Here is a 26,521-nt window from a genome sequence, read left to right as displayed (position 1 = left end):
TCACTCCAAGAAAAAGGGACATGGCTCAAATATCTCACATGGGCTTTATGAATCAAAACTTATCTTAACATGCTCATATTCTGTACCAAAGTTTCGAAATCCATATCCACTACAAGGCACATATTTCTCATATATCTCAATTAACCAAAGAATACCATTTTAGAAATCATCTCAATTTTGTGATCCTCTTTTAATCATGATTTCAGAGATATAGAATCATCCTAGACAGTTGAAAGGGCATCCTAAGACTCAAAACAAAAACAAAAGCAACGAAAATTTTTGAATTTTTTTGACATTTTTCAATTTTTTTTTGTATTTTTCCATATATGACTCAAATAAAAGACTAAAAATATAAATCCCTTCCCCCACACTTAAATATTGCATTGTCCTCAATGTAATCAATTAAAAGCATGCAATGAAACACTTAAGCATATAGGGATGAAATTTACGAAAATAATACTAAATTCAAAAAGCAAAAACGAAAAAATAAAAGATAAGGATAAAGAAAGCAAATCTGATTTGCATGGGTTGCCTCCCAAGTAGCGCTTGGTTTTAACGTCTTCTCAGCCTAGACGTGGTTTTCTCTTCTCCTCAGTTGGTGGAACCTTCAAAGCCTCCCTTTGGGTTTGGAATTGTGTTGCTCGGAAGCTTACCACTCTCATGAAACTTGGTCATGAAGTCCACCACTTGTCCCATTTGTTTCTTGAGCTCTGCAATGTCCTTGGCATTGGTCTGTTGTCCTTGAAGCAAAGTCTGTGTGGCACTAGTCAATGCCTGAGTAGAATTAGTCAATGCCTCTATCGTCTTATCATAGTGAGAATTGGAATTCCCTATGTTGTGTTGAGGAGGCATGTAAGGTCTTTGATAGGGAGGTCCTTGAGGACGTTGGAAACTGCCACCAAGAGGGTTCTGAACATTTTCATTGTTGGTCCACTTGAAGTTGGGGTGGTCCCTCCATCCAGGGTTATAGGTATTCGAATATGGATCATACCTTGGACGTGGGGGACCCCCTTGGTTCCCTTGATAGCCTCCTATAGCATTCACAGATTCCCAACCACCATTCTCACTCAGTTGAGGACATTGATCCGTAGGATGTCCTTGAGTAAAGCATACCCCACAAGCAGAGGGTCCTCCATGGCCTTGAGTAGTCGCCACCTTGTTCACAAGAAGGGTGAGTTTGCTCAATTGATCCGCAATGGCAGGACTAGTGCTCACCTCATTTACCCTACGAGTGGGTTGTCTCACACCCTCATACTGTTGGGAGTTTAGGGCACGATTAGCTATAAGTTCCCTCCCAACCGCAGGTGACTTATCCACAAAAGCTCCACCAGCTGCAGCATCCAACATTTGCCTTTCCAAGGGTAAGAGTCCTTCGTAGAAACATGTAAGTAGGGTCTCATCCTTCATCTGATGTTGAGGACACTGTGCAAGTAGGGAGTTGAACCTCTCATAGTACGCAGCATATGACTCATCATGGGCTTGCTCTATTCCACTAAGCTTCTTCCTAAGTGTGATGACCTTTGAAGCTGGGAAGTATTTCTCCAAGAAGGCCTTTCTCATTGTTTCCCATGATGTGATACGACCTGCAGGAAGCTCATATAGCCAATCCTTGGCTCTATCAGCTAGAGAGAATGGAAATGCTCTCATCTTAAGAAGGTTCTCATCTGCTCCTTGTGGTTGCATGTTTGCACAAACAGATTGGAATTCTCGTACGTGCTTATTAGCATCCTCCATATTAAGTCCATGGAAGATAGGGAGCTTGTGCAACAATCCACTCTTAAGCTCAAACTCTGCCTGTCTTCCAGCTGCAGGTGCAGGGTATACTATGCCTGTAGGGGGTCCTCCTTCAACAGTTGCGGTGGAGAGTTCCCTAATAGATGCCATTCTCTCTTCTTCGACTTCTTCAGGTGGTGGTGAAGGTGGTGGTGTAGAGTTGGACGAAATCACAGGTGAAGGTGATCGTGAAGGAGGAGATGGACTTGGTGTAGGTGATGTAGACTCCTCAGAAAAGTAAATCCGCTTCCCTTGCTCGTTAAATGTGTACTCCTTGTATGTTGAAGGGGAAGGGCTTGTGTGCTCAAGGAGTGAAGGACCCTTCAAACGAGCGAGCCTTGCTTCAATTTCCTTTAGTGTAGAGGGTCTAAAAGGCTCGGTCATTCATAGGAATCCTGAACATCATCAAAATTCAAAAAAGTTAGCAAAGTATAAAGTGAGTTAATTACAAATTAGTGATTTATACATCAACTTTACTATTCACGAGTCACTATTCACAAGTTACTATTCACGACTTTACTATTTATGATTTATACAAGTATAAAATAGAGTATAAATTAAAAACTATCCACAATCTTTTCACAAATAGACCACGTAAAATGTACAAAACAACACAATTTACAAGTGGAGGTTATGTTCAAGTATCTTATAATCTTTACAAAATAAAGTTAATATTTCAATTGATTACAAGTTGTAAGTCGAGCCCAATAGAAACCACTACTATTGGTGAGATACGATCTAGGGATAGTCGCCTAGACATAAGTCACTTTCCTTTGTTTCAGAAGGCTAGATGACCAGATTAAGAGGTAAGTGAGAGGGAGGACTCATTTTGGTGACACTACGGAGGCTACTCCCTCATTGAGGTTTAGGCCCCTATTGGCTACTCCCACTTTGTGGTTTACGCACAGTCTATAGTATATCTGAGATCCAATTTGAACCCATCACCCAGGGTCTCAACCTAAGACACCACCTATATGCCCCTTACTCAGCTTGAAAAGAACTCATGTGTTAGACAGTTCTCCAAATGTTAATAAAAGCCGCCCTCAACTTCAAAAGACCTTAGAAAGGCACTAATGAAGGGTTAAGGCCAATATTAACAAAAGGGCCCTTATCTACTCATACGATTTTACACACTTATAACAATTAAGGACTTAACAATATTTACAATTAATTCTTTTCTTTTGTTTACAAGATTAGACACAATTTGCTAAAACTTTCAAACAAAACAACAAACAAACGTCACACATTATATTTTTTTCTTTTCTTTTTTCTCTTGTTTTTTTTTTTTTTTTTTTTTTTTTTGTTGTACGAAAATACTTACAAATAATTGTTTTTCTTTCTTTTCTTTACAATTATTTTTCAACACTTAGGTACGGGAACAGGGAGTCTCGATGTGCAATGGAACTGAAACAGCTACCCTTTTCAAGACTATGTTTAATCCAATATACCTTAGTGAATCACAATATTTCCATTTGTTATATATCATTGATTTCAAATTCAATTCCAAGCGGTAAATCAAGAGGACGTGCGGCCCAAGTATAGTCGTCTAGACACTAAGTCCCTCCTACATCCTTTGGGCAACCTTACTGAAATGGCCAGGTAGGGGAGGGCGACCACGAGAGGTAGAATCCATTTTGGCATGAGCTACTCCCACATTGTGGTTTAGGCTCATTTGCACGCACTTCTAGATTCAAGAACCTGTCATGAGCGTTGTCCCCTTCCTAGACACCATCCCACATAGGCTATACTTACTTGGATATAAAAGGTCCTAAGTGTGAAGACAGTTCAATGAATGTTAATAAAGGCCGCCCTCAACCTCAAAGGGACCTGAACTAGGTACCAATAAGGGGTTTAGGCCAATATTAATAAACACGACTTCACCTATTCCTTCTTTAATTTACAACTTACAATAAAAATTCGTATTCAACAATATAAATAACAACCTAAGTAATTAATTAACTAATTAACTAACAAATTATGAACAATTAACAAGTAATTTTTTTTTTTTTTTTTTTTTTTTTTTTTTTTTTTTTCCTTTTCGAACACAACATAAAAACAAAACATATATTCACATATTTAGCAAGTGATTTTTCAATCCCCGGCAACGGCGCCAAAAATTGGTGTCGCTTTTGTTGAGCGACCAATTTAACCCTGAAATGTCATTAGTAGTATAAAGTAAATAGGGATCGTTCTATTCCGGGGATTGAGGGTACACCTGTCATTGTCAAACAATTAAACAATTAAAATTAAAACAAAGTATAATATTTACAAAATATAGACATATTTACGAAAAGGGGGGAGTTTTTGGTTTTTGGTTTTAATTTCCGAAAATAAAATCTAAGTTACCTAAATAATTAAAATGCCAAAACATAAAAATACAAATGGAATGCAAGAACAAAGATCAAAGTCGAAACTCATGATTAAAATTAATTCAAGTTCATCATTGTTCATCATAGTCATGCAAGAGGAGTTGATCATGTGAAACGTTCAAAAGCAAACAATTTCCCATATTTTACTTTCAATGCTAATTAACCTAAGTGAAAGCACCTAGATTAATTCTATCAAACATGCAATCAAGCCCTAGAAAGCTAGTCAATCATGTCATGTTTAACGCAATAAACACCTAGAAAGGCTATCAACTCAAATGTGCAACTTAGTATGAAAAGTCCACCTAATTGCAATCTTCTTTGATTAAATTCGGTTTTTGTACAAAACCTTTACTACTTATCGATTCAAGAACACAAAACCAAAAAGTTGATTCATGTTCTCAAATTCGTAGCAACAATCACATAAGAACCCTAAATGTTTCGAACCATTCAAGATAATCATACAAAAGATTTCTATCATGCAAATTTAATCAAACACTCACACAAAAGCAACCATAAATCGCAATATATGAATCTGAAAATTAACAATTAATCATAAAATTTCAGAAAACAACACTTGTTCATACATATGTGTCAACTAAGGCAAAACCAACGAAAATACAAAGCAAAGGTACAAGGAGAATCGGATTACACCGTGATGAAGATGAGATGAATGAAGTGATGAATGGTCTCTTGAATTTCGAAAGCAATCTTCAAGGATGGTGATGGATGATGTGCACGGCTTGTCTTCTTCTTCCTTGGCCTTGCTTGCACTTCGTGGTTGCCCTAGAGGATGGAGATGAACACGGCTAGGCTAGAGAGAGTTTCTGATTTTTTCTCAAAGTGTAAATGCAAAAGTGTGGAACTCGGAACCCCAAAACGTTGAGAAGAGGGGAGGTTATATAGGGGACGGCCAACTTGCTCTCCAAGCCGTGTAAACCTTATGGAATTAATCTGAAAATTCCACATAATTTCCTCCAATAATATCTTGCCAAATAAGCCCTATGAGGTGGTTCAACCAATCACAAAATTCCATTTAATTCCCTAAATAATCTTGCCGAAATTCCCTTGATATAATTCTGATTTTTGTAGTTCAATTCGGCCAAACTTCCTTTAGGGAATTAAGGAATGTATCTAGACTTCTTTTGAGCTTTTCTTGGTCTCCACCTTTTTCTCTTTCCTTTTATTTCTCCCTTGAATATCTCCTTGCCGAATTCTCTAGGGTTTTCTTTTAATTCACACGGCAACTTCCTTCTTTTCCTCTTGGCTTAGACGGCAAAAGATATTCTAGGGTTTATCTCTTGATGAATTTCCATAAAAATAGCCCTAGAAAATCTCCCTAGAAAATCTCCTTTTAATTTCTGATTTTCCACGTCATTTTCCTTGTTTCTCTCTTCATTTTGGACGGCAAACATCTCTAGGGTTTCTTCATTGCGTCACAAACCCTAATTGCATGGGCTTTGTGGGCTTTTGATCCATTTGCCGAAAATCCAACAAGTCTTGAGAGTTCTTGGGCCTCCATGCGCCACCTTTGTGCCATGTCATCATCTAGAGTCTTCAAGAAGCTTCTCTCATGCCATGTCACTTCATTAATTCGATCTCCATTCATGGTTGGCTCAAGAGTCTTGTTTTGGCAAGCTTTCCTTTTCTGGACAGGGTTTCCTGGTTGGACCAGGAAAGCTTCATTTCTTCATTTCTGCTCATTTGTGCTTCCCTTTGTACTTCATCTTGTCTCCCTCCAACGTTGGCTAGCTTCTCTCTCCATTTGTGAGCTCGTTTCAGCTCATTTGTGACAAGGACCTGAAAATAGAAACTAGTAAGAAAAATAGAAACTTTCCTAAAATGAAAAGTGGGAAACTTTCTAAAAATGAAAAATAGAAACTACTAAAAATGGAAACTTACTAAAAATGATAAATAAAAACTACAAAAATAGAAACTTTCTACAAATAGGAACTTTCCCAATCAAAGAATGGAAAATTTCCTAAACAGGGTTTTATTAAGGAAATAACGCAGAAAATGCAGAGAAAAGCAAGTAAAACGTCGCATTAAAATGCTCCTATCACCTCAGCTTGGGGCAAGTCAACTTCCACCCTTGTTGTAGCTGGGTCCTTCTCAACATCCTTCTTAGACACCTCCACAACGTCTTCTTCTTCATTATGGGCCGCTTGGGCCTTCTTGTGGGATTTGGGAGGGTCAACTAGTACGCGCCCACTCCTAGTGATGATGGCTTGGGCGTGCTCATTCCTTGGGTTAGGCACTGTGTTGCTTGGAAGTTTCCCTGTTTCAGCAATCCGGCCCATGAAATCCACCACTTGGCCCATTTGATTCTTGAGCTCTGCAATATCCTTTGAATGGGTTGCCAGTCCTACAACCAAAGCTTGAGTAGCCGTGTTAAGTTGTTGTTGCCCCGTAGCAAGGGACTTCAAAAGTTCATCATAATTAGGGGCATTCAAAGTATTAGAAATAGGAGGTGGAGGGACAGAATTGGGAATACCAAAAGCTTGAGGTACCTGAGGCCTCAAAAACAAACCTGGTGGGCGCTGAGAATTCTGACCTGGGCCTTGAGGTGGTCGCAAGGTGTTATCATTGTTGGCCCAACGAAAGTTGGGGTGGTCTCTGAGCCCCGGATTGTAAGTATTTGAGTAAGGGTTGTACCTCGGGCCTCCTTGACCTCCTTGATACCCTAGGGCGTTAACAGATTCCCATTCTTCTGGAGAGGCAAGTTGGGGACATTTATCTGTGGGGTGCCCTTGAGTCGAGCACATCCCACACACTTGAGCCATTGCTCCTCCTCCATTAACGTTTAAGACTTGAGACAGCAAAGTAGACATCTTGTTGACCTTGTCTTCAAGAGCAGAGTTAGTGGACACCTCATGTACCCTCCGTTGAGAGGAAAGCACCCCCTCATATTGTTGATAGTTTAGTGCACGATTAGTAAGTAGCACCTTGGCATCAGCAGGTGTCTTATCCATAAAGGATCCTCCAGCAGCAGCATCTAACAGACCACGCTCATTAGCAGTGAGTCCTTCATAAAAATAGGTAAGGAGGGACCCCTCACTCATCCCATGGTTAGGGCATGATGCTACAAGGCTCTTAAACCTGTCCCAATAATTGCAGAAATTCTCCTCATGTCCTTGCGTAATTCCACTAATCTGCTTCCTCAAAACAGTGACCTTTGAGGCAGGAAAGTACTTCGTAAGGAACTCGCCCTTCATCCTATCCCAAGTGTTGATAGTGCCAGCAGGCAGCTCAAATAGCCAAGTCTTGGCCTTGTCCTCCAAAGTAAAGGGAAATGCCTTCATCTTCAAGATATTGATATCAGCTCCTTTAGGGCACATACTCCCACAGACAAACTCGAACTCCTTGAGATGCTTGTTAGTGTCTTCACTACTCATCCCATGAAACTTGGGTAGGTGATGCAGAAACCCACTCTTTAACTCAAAATCATCATTAAGCCCCTCTCCTGGTTCTGGATAGGCAATGCATAAGGGCGCAGCACCCCCACCTGTAGGATTAGACAGTTGCCTAATAGTCTCAGCCATTGGTGCTTGTACTTGCTCAACACGGGCGTGCTCTTCCTCTTCTTCCTCTTCTGTGTCTGCAACGTCCTCTTCAGTGACCTCTTCTTCTTCTTCCTCTTCAAAGACTTGTTCTTCTCCTTCTTCAGAATGGTCAGGTTTGTTGACCTCCTCGGTTGATCTAGTTGAGGAGTTATAACCTGAATAGCTAGAGTCCTCAGAATTCCTCCTTTCTAGAGGAGGGCGGTCTGAAAAAGTGAGTTCTGCCCTTTGCTTAGCACGTTCCAATTTTTCAAACAGCTCCTTAGTCTTATCAGAGACAGTGGACATTCATGGACCTTTAAGACCAAATCAAGTGTTAGTAACATGTACAAGGTTCGAAATACAAACATTATGTCTTTCCTTAACTTTCTAAGTTACTTTTACATTTACATACTTAGGTACTGGAACAGAGGACCTCGTTTGTGCAATGGGACTATAGAACAGCTACCCTCGACAAAGTCATGTTTAATCCAATATACCTTAAGCAGGTCACACATCAATTTTTTTTTTATTTTTTTTTTTATAAACATAGTTAATATCTCAATTGATTCCAAGTTGTAAGTCGAGCCCAATAGAAACCACTACTATTGGTGAGATACGATATAGGGATAGTCGCCCAGACATAAGTCTCTTTCCTTTGTTTCAGAAGGCCGGATGGCCAGATTAAGAGGTAAGTGAGAGGGAGGACTCATTTTGGTGATACTACGGAGGCTACTCCCTCATTGAGGTTTAGGCCCCTATCGGCTACTCCCACATAGTGGTTTAGGCTCATTCTATAGTATCTCTGAGATCCAATTGAACCCATCACCCAGGGTCTCAACCTAAGACACCATCCGTATGCGCCCCTTACTCAGCTGGGAAATTAACTAATGTGTTAGACCGTTCTCCAAGTGCTAATAAAGGCCGCCCTCAACCTCAAGAGACCTGAGTAAGGTACTAATGAAGGGTTTAGGCCAATATTAACAAAAGGGCCCTTGTCTACTCATACGATTTTACACACTTACAACAATTAAGTATTTAGCTGAATTCATATCCACATACAATTTTACAACAATTAAGTAAATTAATCTAAATGAAACACATACAATTTACAATATGCTTAAAAAAACAACTTCTACAAATTGTACAACAATGATAAAAGACATGCTTAATTTTGTAACACTCATAAAACTTAAACTAAATCACAATTAAAGCTTGGCCTAACCGAAATCGCAATTTGTCACCATTCCACAAGTGTAGTACAAAAATTAGCATTCATTCTATATACAACAAAATCGATGACGCTTTAAGTGCAAGGGATTTTAACAATCCCCGGCAACGGCGCCAAAAATTGATGCGGCTGAAATAGCCTCACAATTTAACCCTGCAAAATGTAGTTGTCAGTATAGGATAAGCAGGGATCGTTCAGTCCGGGGATTGTAGGGTACACCTACACAAAAAGGTCAATTAACAAATAAAAGAATAAAATGGGGGGTTTTGAAATTTGGTTCCTAATCTACTTAAAATAAAAACAAAACAAATAAAACTATATACAATGATCGACTTCCCTAACCTAGACCAATACCACTCGGAAATTACTAAGTGTAAAAACAGAAAATTCATTTCAACATGCTACAAAAATGTGCCCACCTTAAATGCCTAGATAAGAGCTCAAATGAAAAGCCTCAGCGGATCAATCCACTTATCTGATTCATTCTAATGTAGGCTTGAATCGGAAAAGTCCTTACCAAGCCTAATACTACTAATTTTCAAAAACACTCAGCGTAATTCTCTTAACTAGTAGTATTATCTAACCCTCGAATCAACTCACACGTGCAAATTAACCATTAGACATAGAATTTAACACGTAATTTCCAGAATCGTTAAACCATTGAACATAGTTTTTACCACTTTTTAGAACTAATTGCTACTTGTTTAACTCAGCGCCTTAACAAATAACAATTACTCTTGGCAAATTAAGAAAACACACAAGAACTCTCACCATTATTCTAGCATGCAAACTTATTAACCTAACTCTGAAAATTACCTAAACACGTAAAAGGGCACAAGATTGTAACATGCATCATAAAAGAATTCTCGAAATTAACTCAATAATAAACTGAAAATCTCAAAAATATTAATAAAAATATTCTGAAAATTCCATGTCTCCAATTACACAACTTGCAAATTGAAACACACAAAACCGAAACAAAAATTATAAGTAGAGTCATAGTTACACTTTGAAGCTTTCCTCAGCGGCTTAGCAACAAGGTGATGAACTTGTCTCTACTATGGTGGTGGAGCGTCCTTGACTCAGCGCCTTAGAGCTTTGTAGATTGATGGATGGATGGTGGTGATACGTGCAAAAGCATTCGCCAATTTAAACCCTGAAAATGTCGAGCGTTAGTATAGAATAAGCAGGGATCGTTCAAAACCGGGGATTGAGGGTGCTAACATGTGAGAAAAAAATTAAAGAAACATAGAATATACACATTTACGAAATTATAAGAACATTTACAAGTTTTTTACAAAAATTAGAATGAGTTAGAGAGACATACATTTAACACAAAGTTAGAGAACAAAGAATGAAGAAACAATCGAAAATCACAAGTATATATAGACACCAAATTCGAAACAAACAAAGAAAACCAAATTAGAATGGGTTTAGAAATCCTACTCCTACTTAAATACATTTTACAAGTCATAGTTATATTAGAAATCCACATACAACAAGGATTACTAGTTATATACTAATTAGGATTACTTAATTATTAAGAAAATAAATTATTGACCAAGTCAAACAAGAAATACTAAGTTTAAAACTAACTCTAACTACTTTTCCTAAAAATAAGGAACCAATCCCTAAAAAATAGGAGCACATAAAAAATACATAACAAACTCCTAAAAAACACTAAAACTAAAAACAAACACATATTTACTATTCACGGAGACACTATTCACGAATTAAAAACATTTATATTTTTTTATTTTATTTTTATTTAACTAGGTTAACATGCTACCTAAAAATCTAAGTTAATTTTATTTATTTACACAAACAAGAAAACATAAAGATGGGGGGTTTTTGAAGATTGAAAACATAAAATTTCGAAAACATTAAAAGATTGAAAACGTTTTTATTTACATAGGTGGGAAAAGAAAGATTTTTGGAAAACAATTCATCAAGAACAATTCAAGAACAACATATTCATGCATCCCTTAATCTTGTTAATTACCATGGAAAGATATCAACCAAGAAACAAAGTTACAAGCGCCCAATGTCCCTTATATGACTTCCCTTTACACAATTGATCGACGAAGCGCCAAACCAACATATTCCAAATGCAAGTATCACACAATCGAAGCGACTCATAATCTCATGCATTCAAATCATTAAGAGCAAGTGAAAGTTTAGTCAATAAACATGCAAATTCAAGTACTCGAAGCGAATCTTTTCATTACATGCATAATCTGATCTCGACCTTTGTCCAAAGCCTTTACTACTATATTGAATTAGGGTCACGAAGCGTTTAACCTAATTACTAGCTCCAATTACATGCAATCATCCTAAGTTTGCAACCAAAGAACAAGAACACATAAAAGTTATCTATAAAACAAAACCAGATTATCATTCCATATTTCGGCAATTAATCAAGATCAAGAACACACAAACACATCAATCATAGAAAAGAACATCCAAATCGCATCCAAAAATCAGAAAGTTATCTCATGGTTTCGGTTTTACACAAAGAAAAACAAAAACAGAATTTATATCAAACAAGTTACAAAACCGTAAGGAAAACATGATGAAGATGGTAAGAACAACCCTTAGACACGTCCCAAGGTTCCAAAGCAGCTCCAAGGTGGTGGCACAAGGTGAAGATCACGGCAAGGATGGAGGATGGCACGGCTAGGAACTTGTAGATGCAAAAACCTGAAACTCAAGAGCAAACCGGTGAGAAACGAAATTGTGGAGAATAATGTGTCAACCCTGAACGTCTAATACACAAGGTATATATAGTAGAACGTCTCAAGGCACTCCCAATTCGTTTCTACTTGGTTTCTCTTAGTTCGTGTTGATTTAGGACTCCTTTGGCACAAAACAGATTTCCGGCAGGATTGACCTCAGTCCACTAAAACGTCCATAACTTCCTCTAGAAAATAGCTATTGATGAGCTGTAAAAAGCTCTGGAAACTAGACATCTGTAGCTTTCCAACCATATAAAGATCATAATTTTCTGAGCTTTGAGCGATTTATTGCACTCCGTTGAAGTTGACTGATCTGCACAGGCAGATTTCCGAATCTGTAATGGATTTGCCTTTTAATGCACAAGTTGAGTCCAATTCGGTTTTCCTTCACATCACATGCCTCTCACATGCCTTCCACGCCTATTCTGAAGTAGAAACGTCAAGAACTTCCTAGAACCTTCAAGAATCTCACGGCAATTCCAATCCTTACTCAACAAGAAGTCCAAATTCCACATTGCTTTGTAATTCGAATCTCTTGTTGCTTCCTCTTCCATGTGCACGGCATATGACCTTCTTGAGACTTCTAGATACTTCATGAACGTTCCAAAGCTCTCCTAGTGCGAGTAGAACTCCATATGCAAGTAGGTTTCCTAGTTGAATACTAACTTCTTTTCCGCGATTCTTCTACACTCTTCCGGAACCTTCTTGAGTAATCCTTATCCAACAGGGACTCCTTATCACACTAGGATTCCATATTTGAGTAGAATTGGGATTCCCTGTCCAAGTAGAACTTCTAATTTCCGCGACTTAAGAGTTTGAATCCAAGTCAGCTTCTGATTCCTACTCCAACTAGGATTCCTTTTCCTAGTCAAACTGGGAGAACTTCCATTTCTTCATTTCTTCTCATTTCTGCGCCACTTGTGCCTTCCTTAGCCATTTTTGGACTTTGAGACTCCATTTTCACCTGAAAAACACTAACTAAGTTAAATTGATCGAGATAAAGGAAATAACTTAGCAAAATATAGGGTTTAATCATTATTAACGTCGCATTTTATGCTCCTATCAGGTGGTCACGGTCTTGTAAGATATGGAGGTTTGAGGAGTGAATTGGGTAGTCTTGGAATGATCTTGGCTGGGAAGTGATAGGCAATGAATTATCTTAGCTGGGAAGTGATCTTTGGCTGGGAAGTCATCTTGGCTGGGAAGTGATAGGAAATGAATTATCTTGGCTGGGAAGTGATCTTGGCTGGGAAGTGATGCAAATTCAGTTCTGGACGTTGCCTATTTATAGGGGAGCATTGGTTGGCTTTCCCAACTGAAACGTCTTCTTTATGGCCTTAACTCCTCTCATAATGGGGCAATTCCTTTAATTTCCAAGCTGAAACATCTTTCTCTTATTTATTTTTCCAGCTGAAACATCTTTTTCTTTTATTCCTCAAATGAAAACGTCTTTCTCTTATTTATTTTCCAGCTGAAACATCTTTTTCTTTTATTCCTCAACTGAAAACATCTTTTCTCCTTTATTTCCCTTCTTCATTGCTTGGTCAAATATCTTAATGCTTTATTTTATGACTCCATCATTGCTGTTTCCAAGAGTTCAACCAGGCAACGTTTCCTACAACAAGCAGGAGAATATCAGAATTTTCTAGAGAAAATAAAGGGAAATTAAAATGTAAAGACCGCAAAAATAGTTGACAGTTAGGAATCCTGATCCAGCTAGGATTTTTCATGAATTTTACTTTTTCCGCCTATTTCACTCCAAACACTCAACAAGACTTTCAAAATGACTTAATGACTCAAAACACTAAACTAAGGGAGAAATAAGGCTAAAATGAGGCACATAATTAATAATATCGTCACACTTTTTTGCTCCTATCACCTAGTAACACAATACCTAACCCTAATGTGGAGAATGCATCAGTTGTGACTACAAGGAGTGGAAGACCATTTGTGGATCAACCCAAGCAACCCAAGAAGGTCCAAATGCGCATAGAGATTGAGGAAGACCAAGAACCCACCAAGTTGGGTATTGAGAAGGACCCTGCAACGTCCAAGGAAGAGACCAAGGCGTCCTCACCATTAAAGGCAAAACCGGAAATTCAAGGTAGTAATTCTAACTTATCAAATTCGGTTATTGCTAACCCTTCTTCTTCTTGCATGCCTTTCCCACGCAGGTTCGCCCAATCTAAGAAGGATGAAAGTGACCAAGCTATCTTGGAAACTTTCAAGAAGGTGCAAGTAAACTTACCCCTCCTAGAGGCCATCAAGCAAGTCCCTAAGTATGCCAAGTTCCTCAAAGAGCTTTGCACTACTAGGAGGGTAAACCGTGAAAAGGAGGTGGTAAAGGTAAGTGAGAACATCTCTGCCTTGATTCAGAGGAAGATTCCTCCAAAGTGTAAGGATCCTGGAAGCTTTACTATTCCTTGTACTATTGGTGACTCTAGATTTAAGAATGCCATGCTAGACCTAGGTGCATCTGTTAATGTTATGCCCTACTCTGTTTATGAAACCCTAGGTCTAGGGGAACTTAAATCTGACAATGTTATCATTCAGTTAGCTGACAGATCCAATGCATACCCTAGAGGTTTGTTGGAGGATGTTCTTGTACAGGTTAACCATCTTATCTTCCCAGCTGATTTTTATGTGTTGGAAATGGAGGACTCCCCTGTAAGTTCCACTCCATTGCTTTTGGGACGTCCTTTCTTAAGGACAGCTAGGACGAAGATTGATGTGTATGAAGGTTCTCTTACAATGGAGTTCGATGGTGACATTATTGGCTTTAACATTTTTGAAGCCATGAGGTATCCCCTAGAGGTTCATGATTGTTTTTCTACTGATATTTTGGATGAACTTGAGCAGAAAATGTTTGACATTATGCATGAGGATACCTTAGTCACTACCCTTGAGAGTGGGGTAGGCTATACAAAGGAAGGAATCACCATTCCAGAGAACAAGTTGAAAGACACTTGTGAGGAGAAAATTATTGAAAACGTCTCCTTCCTTGAGGCATCTCCCTATCTAGGTAAGTCTGTTTCTCCCTTGTCCATTCAGTTATCCACTAACAAGACTTTACCTTCAGTGGTCCAGGCCCCAGAACTTGAGCTAAAACCTCTTCCAGACCATTTGAAGTATGTCTACTTAGGGGACAAGGAGACCTTACCAGTGATTGTGTCCTCTGCACTAACGACTCCACAAGAAGAGAAGTTGGTGGAAATGTTGAAGCAACACAAGACCGCCATAGGATGGACATTGGCGGACATCAAGGGAATCAGCCCTACAACTTGCGTCCATAGAATACTTCTAGAGGAGGGGTCTAAACCCACTAGAGAGGCTCAACGTCGTCTCAACCCTCCAATGATGGAAGTAGTGAAGAAGGAGGTTATCAAACTCCTTGATTGTGGGGTAATCTACCCCATTTCAGACTCCAAGTGGGTCTCCCCAGTTCAGGTCGTGCCCAAGAAATCTGGGATCACTGTGGTAAAGAATGCTGATAACGAACTAGTGCCTCAAAGGACAGTCACAGGCCACAGAGTGTGCATTGACTATAGAAGGCTCAACGCAACTACAAGGAAGGACCACTTTCCTCTGCCATTCATTGATCAGATGCTTGAGCGCCTAGCTGGACATGACTACTACTGCTTCCTGGATGGATACTCTGGTTACAACCAGATTGCAATTGCAAATGAAGACCAAGAGAAGACAACCTTCACTTGCCCCTGATAGGAGCAAAAAAGTGTGACGGTGTTATTAATTATGTGCCTCATTTTAGCCTTATTTCTCCCTTAGTTTAGTGTTTTGAGTCATTAAGTCATTTTGAAAGTCTTGTTGAGTGTTTGGAGTGAAATAGGCGGAAAAAGTAAAATTCATGAAAAATCCTAGCTGGATCAGGATTCCTAACTGTCAACTATTTTTGCGGTCTTTACATTTTAATTTTCCTTTATTTTCTCTAGAAAATTCTGATATTCTCCTGCTTGTTGTAGGAAACGTTGCCTGGTTGAACTCTTGGAAACAGCAATGATGGAGTCATAAAATAAAGCATTAAGATATTTGACCAAGCAATGAAGAAGGGAAATAAAGGAGAAAAGACGTTTTCAGTTGAGGAATAAAAGAAAAAGATGTTTCAGCTGGAAAAATAAATAAGAGTTTATGTTTCAGCTTGGAAATTAAAGGAATTGGCCCATTATGAGAGGAGTTAAGGCCATAAAGAAGACGTTTCAGTTGGGAAAGCCAACCAATGCTCCCCTATAAATAGGCAACGTCCAGAACTGAATTTGCATCACTTCCCAGCCAAGATCATTCCAAGACTACCCAATTCACTCCTCAAACCTCCATATCTTACAAGACCGTGACACCATCCATCCATCAATCTACAAAGCTCTAAGGCGCTGAGTCAAGGACGCTCCACCACCATCGCAGAGACGAGTTCATCACCGTGTTGCTAAGCCGCTGAGGAAAGCTTCAAAGTGTAACTATGACTCTACTTATAATTTTTGTTTCGGTTTTGTGTGTTTCAATTTGCGAGTTGTGTAATTGGAGACATGGAATTTTCAGAATATTTTTATTAATATTTTTGAGATTTTCAGTTTATTATTGAGTTAATTTCGAGAATTCTTTTATGATGCATGTTACAATCTGGTGCCCTTTTACGTGTTTAGGTAATTTTCAGAGTTAGATTCATAAGTTTGCATGCTAGAATAACGGTGAGAGTTCTTGTGTGTTTGCTTAATTTTCCAAGAGTAATTGTTATTTGTTAAGGCGCTGAGTTAAACAAGTAGTAATTAGTTCTAACGAGTGGTAAAAATCATGCTTTAATGATTAAACGATTCTGGAAATTACGTGTTAAATTCTATGTGTAATGGTTAATTTGCACGTGTGAGTTGATTCGAGGGTTAGATAATACTACTAGTTAAGAGAATTACGCTGAGTGTTTTCGAAAATTAGTAGTATTAGGCTTGGTAAGGACTTTTCCGATCCAAGTCTACATTAGAACGAATCAGATAAATGGATTGATCCGCTGAGGCTTTTCATTTGAGCTCTTATCTAGGCATTAAAGATGGGCACATTTTTGTAGCATGTTGAAATGAATTTTCTGTTTTTACACTTAGTAATTTCCGAGTGGTATTGGTCTAGGTTAGGGAAGTCGATCATTGTATATAGTTTTATTTGCTTTGTTTTTACTTTTAGTAGATTAGAAACCAAATTCCAAAACCCCCATTTTATTCTTTTATTTGTTAATTGACCTTTTTGTGTAGGTGTACCCTACAATCCCCGGACTGAACGATCCCTGCTTATCCTATACTGACAACTACATTTTGCAGGGTTAAATTGTGAGGCTATTTCAGCCGCATCAGCCCCTTTGGAACGTTTGCTTATAGACGTATGCCCTTCGGACTTTGCAACGCTCCAGGTTTTTACAGGAGGTTCATCAAGGACTTCTCCAAGATTTCGAGACCCTTATGTCAACTACTCCAGAAGGATGTGCCATTCCACTGATGCAGCTAAAAGCAAGCGCATAATTTAACCCTGAAATGTCATTAGTAGTAAAAGTAAATCGGGATCGTTCTATTCCGGGGATTGAGGGTACACCTGTCATTGTCAAACAATTAAACAATTAAAATTAAAACAAAGTATAATATTCACAAAGATATTCACAACTATAAACATTGTACACGAAAAGGGGGGATTTTGTTTTTTGATTTTTTCGAAAATAAATTAAGTAAAGAAAACAATTAAAATGTAAAAAACATATATACACGGGTGGAATGAGAGAACAAAGATCAAAATCGAAACATATGATTAAAATTGACTCAAACCCTAATATTGTTCATCTAAGTCATGAGAAAGGAGTTGATCATGTGAAACATTCGAAAGCAAATGAATTCCCATTTTTTACTTTTCAATGCTAATTAACCTAAGCGAAAGCACCTAGATTAATTCTATCAAACATGCAATCAAACCCTAGAAAGCTAGTCAATCATGTCATGTTTAATGCATTACACATAGAGAAAGGCTATCAACTCGAGTGTACAACTTAGTTATGGAAAAGTCCACCTAATTGCAATCCTCTTTAATTAAATTCGATCTTTGCACAAAACCTTTACTACTTTGATTCAAGTTTACACAAAACGAAAAGTCGATTTCTTGTTCTTAAACCTAGCACCAATTATATCAAAACCCTAAGTGTTTGCAACCACGTAAGATTAAAATACAAAAGTTATCTATAACGCAAATTTAATTAAACAAACCCACATAAGCAACTCTCGAATCACAATAATATGAATCTGAAAATTCTCAATTAATCATAAAAATTCCAGAAATTAATATTTGTTCAAACACATATGTCAACTAGTTCATAACCAACGAAATTCAAAGCAAAGGTTACAAAGGAGAATCGGATTACACCGTGAGATGGGGATGGTGATGAACGATTGATGTGGTGGTCTCTTGAATCTCGAAAGCAAGCTTCAAGGTTGGAGATGGATGATGGATGTTCACGGCTATGCTTCTTCTCCCTTGGCCTTGCTTGAACTCGTGGAGATGACTAGAGGATGGAGAAACTCACGGCTATGCTAAGAAGATTTTCTGATTTTTTTCTAAAGTGTAAATTGTATGGGGGAGAGGACCGGAACCCTTGACGTTGAGAAAGGGGGAGTTTTATATAGGAGCATGGCTAGGGTTCACAAAGCAATCAGAATTTTCCACATAGCTTCAACCAATGATAATTCGCCAAGTAAGCTTGTGATGTGGTCCAACCAATCATAGAATGCCAAGTAAGCCTTGTGATGTGTTCCAACCAATCATAATTCTCTAAAATACCTCCCTAATATTTAATTGCCGAATTTCCTTGAAATTATTCTGATTTTCTTCATGAATTTCGGCCAACATTCCTTTAGGGAATTTAGGGATGAATCTAGACGCCTTTTTAGCTTTTCCTTGGTGCACACATATTTTCCTTCCATAAATATCTCCCTTGAATCTCTCTTGGCGTCATCTCCTTGATTATTTCTGATTTTCACGTTGGCAATCACACCAAATTATTCCTCCAACAATATTTCTTTCCATAAAAGTCTCCCAAGAAAATCTCTCCTTGAAATCCTCAATCAATCATCTTCAATTCCCACGTTGTCACCTTGTTTTCCTTAAGTATTACACGGCAAATTTAATCCCCAGGGAAAATATATTTTCCTTTTTTTAAAAAAACTCTTCCTTGATTCTCTCCTTGCCATGTCATCTTCATGAAACTTCTCGTTCCATTTATGAACTCAATTCTGCTTATTTATTCCAAAAACCTGAAAATAGAAGCTTTCTAAAATAAGAAATGGAAACTTTCTTAAACTAAAATGGAAACTTTCTAAAAATGGAAAATAGAAACTACAAAATGGAAACTTTCTACAATTAGGAACTTTCCCATTCGAAGAATGGAAACTTTCCTAAACAGAGTTTTATTAAGGAAATAACGCAGAAAATATAGGGAAATAACAGTTAAAATGTCGCATTAAAATGCTCCTATCATCCACTTTGACAAGGAGTGTCAAGAAGCTTTTGACAAGCTTAAGGAGTTGTTGACGTCTGCCCCCATCATGTTACCTCCAGATTGGTCCTTGCCCTTTGAGTTGATGTGTGATGCCTCTGACTATGCAGTTGGAGCTGTTTTGGGGCAAAGAGCTACCCTATGCCATCTACTACGCCTCAAGGACTCTCAATGATGCACAAATGAACTACTCCACCACAGAGAAAGAGCTCCTTGCAGTTGTCTTTGCCCTTGAGAAGTTTCGCTCTTACTTACTTGGTACCAAAGTTACTATCTTTACTGACCATGCAGCCTTGAAATACTTGATGACCAAGAAGGAGGCGAAACCAAGGCTCATCAGATGGATCCTACTCTTGCAAGAATTTGACGTGGAAATCAAGGACAAGAAGGCTAGTGAAAACGTGGTAGCTGACCACTTGAGTCGCTTGGTGCATGCAGAAGATCATCTCCCTCTGGTGGAGACATTTCCAGATGAGCAACTCTTTGGACTTCAGGTAAGTGAACCATGGTATGCAGATATTGTGAACTATATTGTGTCTAGGAAGATTCCTGATACCATGTCACGTGCTCATAGAGATAGGCTTAAGAAAACTGTTAAGCAATATGTTTGGGATGAACCTTATCTATGGAAATATTGTTCTGATCAATTGATTAGAAGATGTGTGCCTGAACATGAACATAATGCTATACTTTCGTTTTGCCACTCTAAAGCATGTGGGGGTCACTTTGGGTCAAAGAAAACTGCATTAAAAGTGTTAGAATCTGGGTTCTATTGGCCAACTTTGTTTAGGGATGCACATGCCTATTGTTTAACTTGTGATAAGTGCCAAAGAACAGGAAACCTAGGTCCTAGAGATCAAATGCCCTTGACTAATATCATAACTGTTGAAATCTTTGATGTCTGGGGTATAGATTTCATGGGACCTTTCCCATCATCTTTTGGGTTTATATATATCTTACTTGCAGTGGACTATGTTTCCAAATGGGTGGAAGCAAAGGCCACTAGAACTAATGACTCTAAGGTTGTTGCAGATTTTATCAAGTCTAACATCTTTAGCAGGTTCGGAATGCCTAGAGTTCTCATTAGTGATGGTGGATCCCATTTTTGCAATCGGACGATTGAGGCTCTTTTGAAGAGATATGATGTGACACATAAGGTTTCTACACCTTATCACCCCCAAACTAGTGGGCAGGCTGAGGTTTCTAATCGTCAGATCAAGGGGATATTGGAGAAGACTGTGAACCCCAACAGGAAGGACTGGTCCTTGCGTCTAGAAGATGCTCTGTGGGCCTACAGAACTGCATACAAAACTCCCATAGGTATGTCCCCATATCGAATAGTTTATGGCAAACCTTGCCATTTACCTGTGGAGTTGGAGCATAGAGCTTGGTGGGCTGTGAAGCAGTTCAACATGGATATTGATGAAGCTGGGCTTCATAGGAAGTTGCAATTGCAAGAGTTAGAGGAGATTAGGAATGATGCCTTCGAAAGTGCTAAGATTTACAAGGATAAGACTAAGGCATTCCATGACAAAATGATTCGAAGGAAGACTTTTGTTGTGGGACAAAAAGTTCTTCTCTTCCATTCTCGTCTCAAACTCTTCCCAGGTAAACTTCGTTCTCGTTGGATTGGGCCTTTTGTTATCACTCATGTGTTTCCTCATGGAGCTGTGCAGATAAAGAGTGAACAAACAGGTAATGAGTTCAAGGTGAATGGGCATCGCTTGAAGCCTTACTATGAGGCATTTGTGGAACATGAAGTGGAGGATGTACCCCTCCAAAACGTTCCAAACCCTGAGGATTAAATGGAGGTACAAGTCTAGGTTGAAAGACTGTAAACATTAAGCGCTGCTTGGGAGGCAACCCAATTCTGAAGTAGCTGTGGAGGAGTCGTCAACGCAGATTTGCTTTCTCTTTCCCTTTTACTTCTCACATTCTTCTTTGTTTTATGGTTATTTTCGTAAATTTCATCCCTATATGCTTAAGTGTTTCATTGCATGCTTTTCATTGATTACATTGAGGACAATGCAATATTTAAGTGTGGGGGAAGGGATTTATATTTTTAGTCTTTTTATCTTGAGTTATATATTGAAAAATACAAGAAAAATTGAAAAATGTCAAAAATTTAAAAAATTTTCGTTGCTTTTGTTTTTGTTTTGAGTCTTAGGATGCCCTTTCAACTGTCTAGGATGATTCTATATCTCTGAAATCATGATTAAAAGAGGATCACAAGATTGAGATGATTTGTAAACATGGTATTCTTTGGTTAATTGAGATATATGAAAAATATGTGCCTTGTAGTGGATATGGATTTCGAAACTTTGGTACAGAATATGAGCATGTTAAGATAAGTTTTGATTCATAAAGCCCATGTGAGATAATTGAGCCATGTCCCTTTTTCTTGGAGTGATAAATGAAAAATACATTCTTAATTTCTTGGCGATATTTTGATAATCTCATTATTCTTTCATTTGATTGACTGCTTGCCATAGATTAAGTTTGATGGACTAGAGAATGCTAGAATTCGCTCTTGTGCTTGTTGAGACGTATATCAATACATGGCCCTGATTCTGGAAGGGATAGAGGCATCCTAGGAATTACCACCATTGCCATATAAACTTGTGTCCCCATTTGTGCCCGTCGTGGAACTCCCCTAGATAAGCCCCTTTGAGCCTACATTAAGCTTTTTCGTTCATCACCCTAAAATCCTTAACCATGAAGCTTAGTATAGTTACAACCCTACCCTTTGTTCTAAGAACTTAGTGGAGCTATCTTTTGAGCCATACTACGTGGGTTTGGTTCTAAGGATGAAAATTGAGAAGAGGTGAAAGTTCAAGTGTGGGGGTAGACTTGTCCATAAAGAAAAAAAAATATGTGAAAGCCGTGAAAAAATGAAAAGAAAAAATTGTGTACGGCTAGAAAGAAAAGAAAGAAATATTTATGGATTTTAGTCCCCCATACTTCGTGATTTTGGAATTTACTTTGAAATGAAGGCCTACTAAAGAAAAATTTGGCCTTTGTCCATTCACTATAGTTCAGGGGAAGTTTACAATGAAGATTGGGCCCAACATGAAGACATTAGGCCCCTTTTATGTTACCTCTAGGGGAAGTGACGTTTTTGCAATGCATTGGTGGATTTCTTGTGGTCTCTACATTTACATATGCTCTGCTAGGTTTTTAGGACACTTTGATAAATCCTTATCCTTCATTTCTTAAAACCTTGAGCCTTGGCCCCATTACAACCTTTAAGAAGACCTTCTTGATCCTTAAGATGGGACAACCCTTGATGTGGAGATGAGTTACAAGAGTTGAACCTATGGCTTGGGTCCATCTGTGCAAGTAGTTGGTATCCTTCATGAGATCTTTAAAGAAAATTATACATGTGCTTTCGTTTCTTGAATTATGTGATATACTTGCTATCTTTCACATATACTTGAGTGTATAAGCTTTTAAGCATTGCCATGATCTGAGAGAAGAAAGAGTGGATATAACTTGTGAGGATTTGAATCATACTTGTTTGAAGCATGCTTAACAGAAACCATCACCATTGTTCCAACCAAGTCCTACTTGTGTATATGTAACTTATGTGTTTTAATTAACTCTCGAATGCCTAAACATTTATTCTTGGTGAAGTGCTAATCTTGGTGTTGTGAAAGTAAGAGATTGCTGAGACAAAAAGTTGAAGGGCTATAGAGTCTTTGTATGTTTAGAGTCTTTAAATTTTCGTTGAGTCTTAGTGTGATTTTGCTAAGGGACTAGCAAAAGCTAAGTGTGGGGGAATTTGATAGGAGCATTTTAATGCGACGTTTTACTTGTTTTTCCCTACATTTTCTGCGTTATTTCCTTAATAAAACCCTGTTTAGGAAAGTTTCCATTCTTTGATTGGGAAAGTTCCTGTTTGTAGAAAGTTTCTATTTTTGTAGTTTCTATTTATCATTTTTAGTAAGTTTCCATTTTCGGAAGTTTCTATTTTTCATTTTTAGAAAGTTTCCCATTTTCAGTTTAGGAAAGTTGCCATTTTTTCCTTTTAGGAAAGTTTCTATTTTTCTTATTAGTTTCTATTTTCAGGACCTCCGAGCTAAAAAGTGGAAATGAACTCACAAATGGAAAGAGGAGCTTGCGAAAGTCAAGGGGAGCAAAGATGAAGAACAATGAGCCACAGAAATGAGCAGAAATGAAGAAAAGAAGTTTTCCTGGTCCAACCAGGAAACCCTGCGAAAAGGAGGAAAGCTTACCTATGAAGTTTCCAACGTTATCATGAAAAAGAAATGGAAAAATGAAGTGTTATGACGTTGGAAGGTGACAAGGCTTGAAGTTGAAGCAACAAGGCCCAAGAACTCTCAAGACTCATTGGATTTTCGGCAAATTGGATCAAAGGCCCATGAAGCCCATGCAATTAGGGTTTGTGACGCAATGAAGAAACCCTAGAGATGTTTGCCGTCCAAAATGAAGAGAGAAACAAGGAAAATGACGTGGAAAATCAGAAATTAAAAGGAGATTGTCTAGGGAGATTTTCTAGGGCTATTTTTATGGAAATAAATCAAGAGATAAACCCTAGAAGACTCCTAGCCGTCCAAGCCAAGAGAAAAAGGAGGGATTGCCGTGCAAACCCTAGAGAATTCGGCCAAAAGATAATGAAGAGAGAAATTAGGGTTTTGCCGTGAAGAAAAATCAGAAAATAAAAGAGATTTCGTGGAGATTTCTTAGGGAGCTTTTAAAGGAAAGAGAATATGTGTTGAACACAAAAAGCTCTAAAAGGAGTCTAGATTCATCCCCCTTTATTCTCTAAACATATTGTTGCCGAAATTGGTGTAGAAAATCAGAAATTATCTATATATTTCGGCAAGAATTGTTTAGGGAATTAATATTGGAATTTTGTGATTGGTTGCACCACCTCATAGGGCTTATGTGGCAAGAATTCATTGGAGGAAATTATGTGGAGGAAGCAAGCACATGCCGTGAGTTTCTCTAGGGTTTTGGACGGCATGGAGACCTAGGGGCCGTCCCCTATATATTCTCACACATTCTCAACGTCAAGGGTTCCAAGACTTTTACGTTTACACTTTGAAAAAAATCAGAAAAAACTCTCTCTAGCTAGCCGTGCTCTTCTCCATCCTCTAGGGCAACCACGAAGTTCAAGCAAGGCCAAGGAAGAAGAAGACAAGCCGTGCACATCATCCATCACCATCCTTGAAGATTGCTTTCGAAATTCAAGAGACCATTCATCACTTCATTCATCTCATCTTCATCACGGTGTAATCCGATTCTCCTTGTACCTTTGCTTTGTATTTTCGTTGGTTTTGCCTTAGTTGACACATATGTATGAACAAGTGTTGTTTTCTGAAATTTTATGATTAATTGTTAATTTTCAGATTCATATATTGTGATTTATGGTTGCTTTTGTGTGAGTGTTTGATTAAATTTGCATGATAGAAATCTTTTGTATGATAATCTTGAATGGTTCGAAACATTTAGGGTTTTTATGTGAATGTTGCTACGAATTTGAGAACATGGATCAACTTTTTGGTTTTGTGTTCTTGAATCGATAAGTAGTAAAGGTTTTGTACAAAAACCGAATTTAATCAAAGAAGATTGCAATTAGGTGGACTTTTTCATACTAAGTTGCACATTTGAGATGATAGCCTTTCTAGGTGCTTAATGCGTTAAACATGACTTGATTGACTAGCTTTCTAGGGTTTGATTGCATGTTTGATAGGAGTAATCTAGGTGCTTTCACTTAGGTTAATTAGCATTGAAAGTAAAATATGGGAAATTGTTTGCTTATGAACGTTTCACATGATCAACTCCTCTTGCATGACTATGATGAACAATGATGAACTTGAATTGATTTTAATTATATATTTCGGTTTGATCTTTGTTCTTGCATTTCATTTGTATTTTTATGTTTTTGCATTTTAATTATTTTGTTAGCTTAGCTTTTATTTTCGAAAAAAAAAAAACCAAAAACAACAAAATCCCCCCTATTTTCGTAAATAATGTTTATAATTGTAAATACCTTTGTGAATATTATACTTTGTTTTAATTTTAATTGTTTGTTGTCCTACATTGACAGGTGTACCCTCAATCCCGGGAATAGAACGATCCCTATTTACTTTATACTACTAATGACATTTCAGGGTTAAATTGGTCGCTCCCAAAAGCGACATCAGGTACACCTGTCAATGTAGGACAAACAAACAATTAAAATTAAAACAAAGTATAATATTCACAAAGATATTCACAAGTATAAACATTATTTACGAAAAAGGGGGGATTTTGTTTTTGGTTTTTCGAAAATAAATTAAGTAAAGAAAACAATTTAAAATGCAAAAACATAAAAACACAAATGGAATGAGAGAACAAAGATCAAAATCGAAACATATGATTAAAATTGACTCAAACCCTAATATTGTTCATCTAAGTCATGAGAAAGGAGTTGATCATGTGAAACATTCGAAAGCAAATGAATTCCCATTTTTTACTTTTCAATGCTAATTAACCTAAGCGAAAGCACCTAGATTAATCCTATCAAACATGCAATCAAACCCTAGAAAGCTAGTCAATCATGTCATGTTTAACGCATTACACATAGAGAAAGGCTATCAACTCAAGTGTACAACTTAGTATGGAAAAGTCCACCTAATTGCAATCCTCGTTAATTAAATTCGATCTTTGTACAAAACCTTTACTACTTTGATTCAAGTTTACACAAAACGAAAAGTCGATTTCATGTTCTTAAACCTAGCACCAATTATATCGAAACCCTAAGTGTTTGCAACCACATAAGATTAAAATACAAAAGTTATCTATAACACAAATTTAATTAAACAAACCCACATAAGCAACTCTCGAAGAACAATAATTTGAATCTGAAAATTCTCAATTAATCATAAAAATTCCAGAAATTAATATTTGTTCAAACACATATGTCAACTAGTTCATAACCAACGAAATTCAAAGCAAAGGTTACAAAGGAGAATCGGATTACACCGTGAGATGGGGATTGTGATGAACGATTGATGTGGTGGTCTCTTGAATCTCGAAAGCAAGCTTCAAGGTTGGAGATGGATGATGGATGCTCACGGCTATGCTTCTTCTCCCTTGGCCTTGCTTGAACTCGTGGAGATGACTAGAGGATGGAGAAACTCACGGCTATGCTAAGAAAATTTTCTGATTTTTTTCTAAAGTGTAAATTGTATATGGGGGAGAGGAACCCTTCTCAACGTCAAAGAGGTGGGTATATATAGGAGCACGGCTAGGGTTCACAAAGCAATCAGAATTTTCCACATAGCTTCAACCAATGATAATTCGCCAAGTAAGCTTGTGATGTGGTCCAACCAATCATA

The 26,521-nt window shown here is 37.9% G+C and overlaps 1 protein-coding gene across 1 annotated transcript in view; it reads left to right on the top strand.

Annotated features, from left to right (window-relative positions):
- Positions 1 to 26,521, top strand: part of LOC112181202 — a gene marked incomplete at both ends in the record, with an annotated part of 163,941 nt that overhangs the window by 56,300 nt on the left and 81,120 nt on the right. Inside the window, 2 exons of the mRNA XM_024319647.1 lie at positions 19,490 to 19,851; positions 19,987 to 20,731. Of these exons, the coding sequence (XP_024175415.1) occupies positions 19,490 to 19,851; positions 19,987 to 20,731 (1,107 nt within the window). The remainder of the gene's footprint in view (positions 1 to 19,489; positions 19,852 to 19,986; positions 20,732 to 26,521) is intronic.

This window comes from Rosa chinensis, unplaced genomic scaffold (genome assembly GCF_002994745.2).
Source record: "Rosa chinensis cultivar Old Blush unplaced genomic scaffold, RchiOBHm-V2 RchiOBHmChr0c05, whole genome shotgun sequence".
Lineage (NCBI taxonomy): Eukaryota > Viridiplantae > Streptophyta > Magnoliopsida > Rosales > Rosaceae > Rosa > Rosa chinensis.
Note: the sequence above shows the minus strand (reverse complement) of the source record. Positions and strands in the feature narration are given on the sequence as shown.